Source organism: Liolophura sinensis, chromosome 10, assembly GCF_032854445.1.
Source record: "Liolophura sinensis isolate JHLJ2023 chromosome 10, CUHK_Ljap_v2, whole genome shotgun sequence".
NCBI lineage: Eukaryota > Metazoa > Mollusca > Polyplacophora > Chitonida > Chitonidae > Liolophura > Liolophura sinensis.
This window is the reverse complement of record NC_088304.1, coordinates 15,941,747-15,952,528: the sequence shown is the minus strand read 5'-3', so window position 1 is coordinate 15,952,528 and position 10,782 is coordinate 15,941,747. Positions and strand designations below refer to the sequence as shown.

At 39.5% G+C, this 10,782-nt stretch overlaps 1 protein-coding gene across 1 annotated transcript; it reads right to left on the bottom strand.

The window, feature by feature from the left end:
- Positions 1-728: 728 nt before the first annotated feature.
- LOC135477226 (UPF0764 protein C16orf89 homolog) lies at positions 729-10,537 on the bottom strand. Its single transcript, XM_064757396.1, has 7 exons — positions 10,275-10,537; positions 8,535-8,841; positions 7,244-7,355; positions 5,983-6,139; positions 5,661-5,790; positions 2,414-2,535; positions 729-857 (listed from the first exon to the last, which is right to left on the bottom strand). Exons 1-7 carry the CDS (start codon positions 10,468-10,470, stop codon positions 766-768), a joined length of 1,116 nt encoding a protein of 371 aa, XP_064613466.1. The 5' UTR covers positions 10,471-10,537; the 3' UTR covers positions 729-765.
- Between the last annotated feature and the right edge of the window lie 245 nt (positions 10,538-10,782).

Here is a 10,782-nt window from a genome sequence, read left to right as displayed (position 1 = left end):
TAGTTACAGTAATGTTGTCCTGCGACAGCGTGATAATGAGCTGTAGGCTTTATTCACGGTTCGGGGACCTCCGTAGCTCAGTTGGTTAGCGCGCTAGTGCAGCTTAATGATCCAGGAGCCCCTGACCAATGCGGTCGCTGTGATTTCAAGTCCAGCTCATGCTGGCTTCCTCTCCGGCTGTACGTGGGAATGTCTGCGGATGGTTGTGGGTTTCTCTCGGGCTGTGCCCGGTTTCCACCCAGCACAATGCTGGCCGCCGTCGTATAAGGGAAATATTCTTGAATACGGCGTAAAACACCATTCAAATAAATAAATAAATAAATTATTCACGGCTCGCCCTCCTTTGGATCACGTGACAGAGCGCAGGAGAAACTACTGCTGAATGACTGAACCATCTCAAACGGTAGTTACAAAACTAAACTCAGACAGGCATTAATCCATTATACTTTTAGTTTAATTTATAATTTTATCGATAGCAATGTATAGAGCTATCATAAAATATTACGCTCCGAGATGTATTGCATATGCTTGCATAAAGATTAGCGTAACTAGATGAGATGTAACTTCATTGTCTGTCGTAATTATTTTGATGCACGGGTGTTGATGGATGAAGTCAACATCAAAGCGATTTAATAGAACCATTATGTAATAATTAGGTTACTGTAACTTCATTAAAGAGAACAAGATAGTAATCGACATGACATAGATTTATGAGCCGAAGGCTTTATTTATTCACGAGATAGAACGGTTTCTTCACGGTAATCATCATTTATTCCGAGGAACACTCATTAAGAGATGCCTAAGGTAGGTAGCCAGAGTACTGAATCCTAGGCCGGATTTGTGGGCCATGCAACCATCTGAAACAACCAGGAATTTCAGGCCATGCAACAGAATACTGAAACGCAATCTAAGCGTCGAGATAGACATTCGTGTACCAGCCGTTTACCAAAATGGACGTCCCGGTCCATTAATTGTAAGATCAAATTGTGATAACTAACGTTTAACACAAACCACCTAAAAATGAAAGAACTGAAAAAAATATATACAAAATTAGGATGGATTCACAGGAAGAAAAAATAGATACAAAATTAGGAAGGATTCACGGGAAGAGAAAATATGTACAAAATTAGGAAGGATTCACTGGAAGAGAAAATATATACAAAATTAGGAAGGATTCACGGGAAGAGAAAATACATACAAAATTAGGAAGGATTCACAGGAAGAGAAAATATATACAAAATTAGGAAGGATTCACGGGAAGAGAAGCAGTCAGCAATTTTCAACGATGATGGAATCTATGTGGCGATGCAGACCTTCGTATAACAAAATGGATGCTCCAGGTTAATAAACGCAAGGCCAATTCCCAAAACAGCGTTTAACACAAACCACCAAAAAATCAGAAATTATATAAAATACGAAATTTTGCCTGAATCATGCAAAGAGAAACAGTCAACAGTTTTCGGTGATGTCCGGAAGACTCGTACCATGCTATAGGATGGGATGGGATGTCGATAACAAAATATGTATCTGAGTTGTGTTTGATTGCAACTGATTGCAACATGTATCCGACGTGACGATCTAATTCAATACGGTGAATATCCTGCCCTTAGGCCCGGCGTGAGCGGAATTACACACAATCATGAAGCAAGGTGTTTCTTGACGGTCTGTCCATATTTACTTACAACAGAATTATACTCAAGGTAAAACTTAAGGAACTTTGAGTAAGGGTGTTTGATGGAATAACCTGGACACATTAGTTTAACTTTGCAGTAACAGCGTGTGACGTCGGCTGGAATCGTACATACAGGTTTTAACAAATGCTACAGCCTAAGATATGCAAATGTCATATGCAGGATTCGTTGATATAGTGATATCCAAGTGAGGGCAATTTACACTCGAAACTGTTGGAGCAGCATAAAAAGACCATAGCCATATAGAGACTAAAACCAGAGTAGCAACCATGGTGTAATAGTTGGTAAATGATAACATGTAACCGGTTACATGCAGTTGGTGAAATTCGGCCTCTTGTCAATTTACCTCAGAGTCTGTGGGCTATACAAGCACAAGAGCCGAACATCACCGCCATAAACAGCCGACTGAAAGACTACCACATTGTATCATCAGAGGATTACAGATTACTTTACGTCAGGACAAGGTCATAGCATGTATGTCTATCCTGAGAGATGAGATTTAAATGTACAGAGCAAGAGCCTTTATTAAGAAACAAGCAACAACATAAATGTTGCCTTTGTAATTTACAGATACTAGTTTCAAGGATAATACTGTGAGCCCTTCTGGTTAAGTGTCGCGTTTTAGGCATCAAAAATTGCGAGCTTCAAGGAAGCCACATTCAAAGATACAGTATCCCATTTTCAAATCACCACCTGAACATAGTCAAAGTGCATACATTTACCTCTCATCGGGAATTCTCGAAGTAACTTCCGTCCTGTGGGCGGGTTCGGCTGATCACATGACCTCTCAGCTCTTTGTCTGTCAACCTTCTTCTTCAGCCCGCTCATGAGACTCCTCATCTGACTAAAGGCAAAAGTATTTGTTCAATATAACCGTCAACATTTCCATGAAAGCCTTAATCCAAGAAGGGTCCTTTCTAAGTCGATAATCATAGGACAAACCTTGAAAAAACTAAGTGAGGCTGAACCAACATGACATTTTCACAAAACTAAAATGGAATAAAACCCATTTACATCACTGCCATCAGTAGCAAATTTGGTACAGAAATCTTGAATAACGCCGAGGTCACTGGGGTCTGGGGGATTAATATTTATCTGTAGTAAAACTTTATACACGTGCGCCCACATTATTTTGAGTGTCTGCAACATGAGTTAACCAACTCCTGAAACAATTTTATTGATGAATGTTGATTAAATAGTTCCGCTGGAGGTCACAAGTGATGAGGCTTAGACTAAACGTGCGTCTATTGGTGATAGAGATTAAAAGCGAAAGGCAGAAAGCGACGCATGCGCTGTAAGGAGTATGCTGCATGATTGGATTCTCATGGGGATCTTATGATTACAGCATCCACTAAATCAGCTAATCAGCTAATCAACTAAACGAATGACATGGATCGTTTGAATTTTAGTTGCGTTGTGATCGGTGAAAAATTTTAAAGGAAGGTTCAAGTTTTAAGTAGTAACAAACATGAAACTCGATCCTTTCGCTTCGTTTTCGTGTGAAGGTATCGGCTTAATAAATGCCAAATCCATCTGTTGTCACTGTTACATCATCTGGCGCCTCCGTGGCTGAGTCGATTAGCGCGCTAGCGCAGCGTAATGACCCAGGAGTCTCTCACCAATGCGGTCACTGTGAGTTCAAGTCCAGCTTATGCTGGCTTCCTCTCCGTGCCCGGTTTCCACCCACCATAATGCTGGCCGCCGTCGTATAAGTGAAATATTCTTGAGTACGGCGTAAAACACCAATCAACTAAATAAATAAAGAAATAAATAAATAAATGTATGATCTCAGATACGAGCTTTCCATATTCACGGGCTGCAATGACCCATTATGATATCCTAAATAAGTGTGACATTCCGCTGCAATCATGTGGACGAGAAATTTGTGAACAGGAATTTCTATAGGTATTCAGAATGGAAAATTGTAAAGCGCTAAAAACAACAGACATCTGCTTTGGCTGGCCTAGAAAAATCTAGAATTACTTTACCACTTAGTTCCACTTACGCCATAGTGCTAAGAGATGTGGAGTGTGCTATTGTTTGAGCTTTCAGATGTCGTACCAAAGCTTTTCAATATCATACCTGGAGGACTTCTTTAATCCCAATACGTATAGTTGATTTTATTTCACGGATTATCAACAACCGTAAACGGCTTGCCAAGAAGAGCCCGAAATAAAATCCGACAGGATGAAGACATTTAAATTATTGCTTAGCTGAACACAATGCATCCGCAGATGTCTGCCCAAATGAGAAATAGTATTTGATTAAAGCACGCGGCTCTTAATTGATATTTATACTGAAGGAATTTATTATCTGTGAATCAGTAAATCTGCATTTCGAGCGATCTTAGAAATGATATTACCCAGGAAATACAATGACAGAAATATTGATATAGAAAGGCTATATCATTTAGACTAAAACCACAACAGTGACGAAAGCATGATAGTTGGCAAATGGTTACATATATAACCGGAAAATCCGGCCTGTTTATGTCACTTAGGGTTTTATTCTAATTGCTCATGTAAGTGATTACTTTGTAATAACTTACAAAGCTCCTGCCACCATGGCTTAGGCAGAATTAATTAAAAAAAACATCGGATACAATTGCAAGGTATTAGACGTCACTGGTTTAGAATTACTCAAAATGCTGTGTTGTCATCACATTTAATAAAGAGGGACTTAAGAACAATACGAACGGATTACAACACACTCGCTAAATATGATCGTTTATTTGTGTAGCTGGAAAACACAAGTTTGCATCGTTTTCTTTCTCATGTTATCCACGTTTCTTGTTGACAATTCTGTCCGATGAACCAAATTGCTTCTCCTGGGAGAGATTATAATAGTTCCTCTGTCAGAGTTGTCAATTTGGCTCGCCGGAATTTATCGACGCAATCACAAATCCGTAACTCACGTAGAAAGGGGCACAACTCTAAATTCAACTAACGAACGTTTGCAATAGTGGAGTAATAACAAAAAAAAGACTACAACATAAAGTAATATCAGAGGAGCGATATCAGCGTGATAATTGGCAAATGGTCACACGTAACCGATGAAACATGTCGATATACCTCAGGCTTTTTATTCTAAGTGTTCATGTAAACACCTAAATGGTACCAAATTACACGCACGCTAGCACCATGACCTGTGACGAATTAAGTAAATAAAATGCATGTCAGCGGCAATACATTACACGTCAATGACGTATGCTTAAAGATATTGTAAAAACTGCATTTATACCAATTATAAATACAGCAACCTGTATCAAACCAATCACATTCAATGTAAGTTAGGTTTTGTTTGTTTTGCGTGTTTCCAAGAAATTTGGTGGTCAAGCCAAGAGAAACTTAATCCAAAAAAAAAAAAAAGAAAAAAACGAGACGTTTATTATATTCTGTTGGCTGCTTAACTCACAGGTGGCGATCGCGTGCGTTCCACTAAAATACATGTCACCTACTCAAACGTTCAACCTGCTCTGTGGGGTAAGCACGATTGCTGCAGGAGTGTTGCATGCCAGAGGCTAGTAGTTCATTTTCAGTACTCTTAATTTCCTCCACAATGAAACTAAACTCATCCGTATAGGTATCATATTCTTGATTATGGCGTTACAGGCACTAATAAATCAATTAATCAATAAAGTAAAATTAATTAATCAACCTGTTAAGAGCAATGGCCACCTCGGGTGTTTGAAAACATATAAGTACAACTGTACTTGTCACTTCAATGTAAATTCCTGCGTTGTATAAGGAATCAACAACTTCTGACTGAAATCAAAATTGAAAAATTTCATTGTTATCTGTGGTTTCATGGGAAGGGAATTTCCCACTGCAATACGTTTACCTCATTTAACAGCTAGCCGGAATTTAGTTAAGATGTATAAGCGCTTTAAATCTTGTTTTAGTTTGAGTCAAGGCAAATCTCGCTTTAATAAAACGGCCTTTCAGCGTTGTTGTAGTGTAAGTGACGTACCGAGCAACATTCTCCTGTTGTGGGGTCAGTTGAAGGGTAAAGCAGCCCTCGGAGCTGGGCCATTTTAGTACCATCTTCATCCAGTCTGATCTCATGAAATTCTGAAACCCGAGCACTCCACAGAGAGAAACTACAGAAAAACAAAAAAAGAATGAAAAAAAAGGGATCAGTACATATGGATTATAAAGACGTATTATACATCTGATTTTTCATTATAGCCCAATGGGAAGTTATTTGTGAATGTGTTTTCAAGCAGAGAGGACAGAGGAAAACTTGAACAGTTTTGAAACTGTTTGGTTGTTGTGCACGAGATGATCCTTACTTTGTTCCATAAAGAGATCCTGATCGCCGCTCGGTACATCTCCATCCTGAATCAGCTGCAGTGCATCTTGGTATATCTCCTCACACATCCGGGCCTCTATGTCCGCTATGTCCACTTCCTGTCCGGCAACGTCCTGTAGTTCCCGCTCACAGTCCATCTTCAAACCCAAATATATACGATTGATTCATGGGTGTTTTGATTAAAAAAAACCCCACACTACATGATAGAAAGTAAAACCAGAGCAGTTACGAGAGGGGGATATTTGGTAAATGGTCAAATACATGATTGAACCACAGATTGTCGCGTAACAGATGCAATCTGGCCTTTTGTCAGTTTACCTCAGTAAAATTGTTATTCTAACTGTTCATGTTAATACCTGCAGTGATGTTAATCGTAAGACAGTCTAGAGTTTTCTTGGTTCTGTCCCTCTTAAGCAGAAGGTAAAATAATGTCGTGACGTATATTGCAATATATTAGACACCTCAGGTCTATAATTACTCAGCATGCTGTATTATCATCACATTTAGTACACACAGTATAGTTTAAGGTGACATACATGACAAAACAGCCACCTTAAAAGTTCTACATGTGGCTTCTAAGATTTGACACAGGTACACTGGCTAATGTTTGTGTAATTAAAATAACTGGAATATTATTATTTATTTGTCAAAATTTGGAATATTATCATTTATTGGTCAAAACTTACATCTCAAATATCAAACAATTTTCTGGATCCTTTGTTCTCGGGGCAGATTGGCAATAAGTGGTTAACGGTGCCCTCACGTGGTTTAACGTGGAATTTGCCGGAGACCACAATCAAAACATTGCATGGCCTTTTCAGGTGATATCACCCATGTTTTATTAGCATTTTAGATTTTGCTCAAGTTTCACTTATACCACGGCGGCCATTATGGTGGGAGGAAACCGAACAGAGCCTGCGACCCTACGCAGGTTATGCAGCGGATTCCCGTACCCATAATACACTAACTGGCATCGTATGTAGGAAAAATCCTGGAGCATGCCGTTAAACAAAGATCAAATAAATCAATTAATCAAACAGATTTTCTCATTTTCAGATAAATGCAACCTATCCCATGCTCTTAAATGAGGGTTATGTTTCAAAAATGGTAGGTACAAGTTGCGTAATGACTACAGCGCTGTGGGTGTTTTGTCACTGCGGTGGGAACCTGTACGTCACGTTACATGTGCTGTGTGACACGAGTAATATGCTCAAAGGCATCATGCCAGACTAAGGACATACCTTGTGACCGAGTATGAAGTAGAGGAGCTGGTGTGTTAAGGTATAACCCGTAGTTCCTTGTTTCGTCATCATCTGAAAACAGTCCTCGTCGGAAGTGCACACTGGAACTGGCCTGGAAAAAGATGCTTTGAGGCATAAGGGCCCGCGTGCAACAAAGATACCGTGGCTACAATCGATTGTAAGCCCTATAGCTAAAGTTACAACTGAATATAAAAATAAATTACGCGGAATTAAAAAAAACTTTTCGGAATCACGATCGTGATCGTACGCCAGGTTTTACTCCTAAATAATGGTGGTCTGCATATTAAGATCATCATAGTGATTCAGCAGCTAACAACAACTACAACGTGAAAAAATACACGTAACATCTTTTTGAGACAATTAAATTGCACATCTTTGGATACCAAGTCAAAAATTACTTTACTAGCCGTCAACCCAAAAAGTCGATTTCGTTGAATAATCTGAAAACTAATGTAAACACAACAAAGTTCACATAAACCATGCCAGGCGATCCAAAATCAACAGAATTGATAGACGGCCTTCACATTCACATGCTCTCTGCGTACGGATATTCTGTGTTTCTAAAGGAAAGAGTTATCACTAGTTATCAATTATTTATTACAGTCCAATGAAACATTCCTTTGACAACTCGTTACTTTTCACATTTATTTCTGTCAAAATGACCGACTTGTAGTTTAACAAACACGCCGTAAAGTCACATGATCGATTTGACACAATTCGAATAGACACATCTCCTACACACACTCTTCGTCAAATTGTGTCACATTTAAAAAGGTCCGCAAAATGTTTTCCGCATCGACTCTAGACTCGGTGCCGTGATATATTATATATTAAAATAATTTCGTCACCTTTTCCAGCTACCATAAACAAGGCGTGACTAGGAGTAGTAGTAACCACATGTGTACAGTCTCTGCATATGAAGAAGTAACATATGTCATATGTTATCTCCAAAATAATGACTCCGTGCCATGATATTGTTAAAGGAATTCTGGTTTCCTCCCATCATAATGCCGGTCACAGTCGTATAGGTGAAATATTCTTGAGTACGGCGTAAAACATCAATAATAAATAAGAATTCTTTTTCATTTAACATGTACCATCTGCCGTCACTAGCATTAGTTGTGAACATTTAAACAAACGTTGCAAGATGTTGCATGTGAGACAATAAAAGTATCCATCAGACATCAGTTGGCTCCCAAATACTCCACCGTTCACTCCACTTTTCGGTTCGTGCTATATTCTGCGTTCCTAGGCTTAAAAGATTACTTACACGTCGTCGTGCACGAAAGTTCCCATGATCTTGGACAAGCAGATATCGCCTGCTTCCTCGTTGTAAGATGTCGTGTCGGTGATAGTGCGGTTTGTGGCGGGTGGATGGAGATCAATGGGGGTGTACGGCAGCATGTAAGGGTCCTCCACCGTCAACCGGAAACGTTTGAAGTACTCTTCGTCTCGCGCTTCAACGTAAGGTAACACCTGCTGACACGTGAATTCTACCTCTTCTTCCAGCGCCTCTAGACGGCTCGCCAGGTCATAGGTCAAATCTCCGCCTTCCTTAAGAGCAGCAATAAGCTGACCTGTGGAATGAAAACAGCATCGTCAAGATAAGTGAAGAATATAAAAGAAAACTGAAAAGCTGTGGCGCAAAAGAAGATGAATAAATCAGTAACACAAGATAAAAAGACACTTACTGACTAAGCAGTTTGGTTTTTGGTTAAAAGAATTTCCATATTTATTTATTTAGTTTATTTGATTGGTATTGTACGCCGTATTCAAGAATATTTCACTTAAATGACGGAGGTCGGTATTATGGTGGGAAGAACCGGGCGGAGCCTGGGGAGAAACCCACGACCCTCCCACGTTATACTACATGTATAAGAGTAGAGAAATGACAAAGAATGCTTACAGAGACACGATTTAAAATGTCATTTTACCCTGGTATAGTAAAACAAATATTCGTCACATATTTACATTTATATCGCACCCAGTGAATCAAAACAAAAGGCATTATGATGTCAATCACATATGTTTTTATATGTACGAACAAAGACAACAGTAACATAGTACCTACATTTCTTCCAGCGCACCCTACATTTCCTCTCACAAGCAATATCAAAATTCGCTGTTAAGATATAAAGCAACCTAGATAGTAAATCTGATGAAATTTCTCATACTCAATATTCAGCAAAGGAATATTGTAAATTACCGTCAGTATATATTTTACAGCGAAAATATTAAAAAATATACTGTTCCACACGGAATCAAGATCATGATCGGACCGATTAAAAGCGAATTGCCCAAGATACTTTGGTTGTGATAAGGCCAGACTTTGAATTAGATCCATTTAGACTGAAAAAATAAAATCATTCAGTGATAGATTTGATTTCATTAGTGTTTTACGCCGTACTCAAGAATATTTCACTTATACGACGGCGGCCAGCATTATGGTGGGCGGAAACCGGGCACAGCCCGGGGGAAACCGACGACCATCCGCAGGTTGCTAACAGACCTTCTCACTTACGGCCTTCTGTGATAGAGGCCCGATATTTAGATTAAATAGAAAATAGCCTATTAGGCTGTTAAATTTATATTATGGTGATAGGGTTAAAAAAAAAACGAGACTGTTTCCCAAAAGAAAATGCTGATGGGAGGAAATTGTAGTATTTATTTATCTGGATCTTGCCAAACGTCACACTCAAGAATGATTCACTTATACAATTACAGTCATTTTTGTACAAATGAAGGAAACCGACCAGCCCATGGTAAACCACCGACTTTTGGCAACATTACACAGCCCAAACGGTCACACAAGCATGTTGTCACCAAGGCTCCACAGGCAGTAGGAGCAGTGAATTCTACAAATTGTCAGCCTAATGCTGGATTTGAACCCACGACCAAAGGGTAAGCGCCTCTAGGCACGGGTAGACCACGGCCCACTCTGTTTGCATTTTAAGTTTACAAGAGAGGAAGAAAAAAGAAATACAGTTCTCAGAGAGAATAGGAACCTTACCTTGACCCAGTCGCAGACCAAATAACCCGTCTACATTCACCTGACTGTAATCACTTTTGAAGAACGCTGACAATTTCTCTATCGCTACAAACACACTCTCCAAAAGTTCCTGAGTCGAGGCTTCGCTGTATGTTCGCTGCAGAGATCCACCCTGGAAGACGGCGAGCAACACGAGAATGACGTGGATCGCCGCCATATTCTTGACGACTCAAGCGCGAAGACGTTTTTACACACGGTGGTTAACTTTGTGATGGGCAGTTATCGCTGATATAAGGAACAGACACGATAATAACGGCAGAGGAAATAAAGTAGGCCGAAGTCAGTTTACGGTAGATACCAAAGGTCCCGTTAGACTGCTTTCCGATACCATAGACGACATGGTAAATTATGTGTTAAATACGGGTGTTCCAAACTTAATGTCCCACGCCTTAGATTAATTGTTATTATAAATTCGTATCTTTTCTCTTTTCGGACATGCGCTGCTTGATTGGTGGGAACCGTAACACTT

What these genes read in the sequence shown, in the direction of transcription:
- LOC135477226 (XM_064757396.1), bottom strand. Translation starts at nt 10,470, where the DNA reads ATGGCGGCGATCCACGTCATTCTCGTGTTGCTCGCCGTCTTCCAGGGT. An exon ending in GGATCTCTTTATGGAACAAA is followed by an intron (nt 5,791 to 5,982) that starts GTAAGGATCATC and finishes GTTTTTCTGTAG; the next exon opens with TTTCTCTCTGTGGAGTGCTC. An exon ending in CAACAGGAGAATGTTGCTCG is followed by an intron (nt 2,536 to 5,660) that starts GTACGTCACTTA and finishes TTTTGCCTTTAG; the next exon opens with TCAGATGAGGAGTCTCATGA.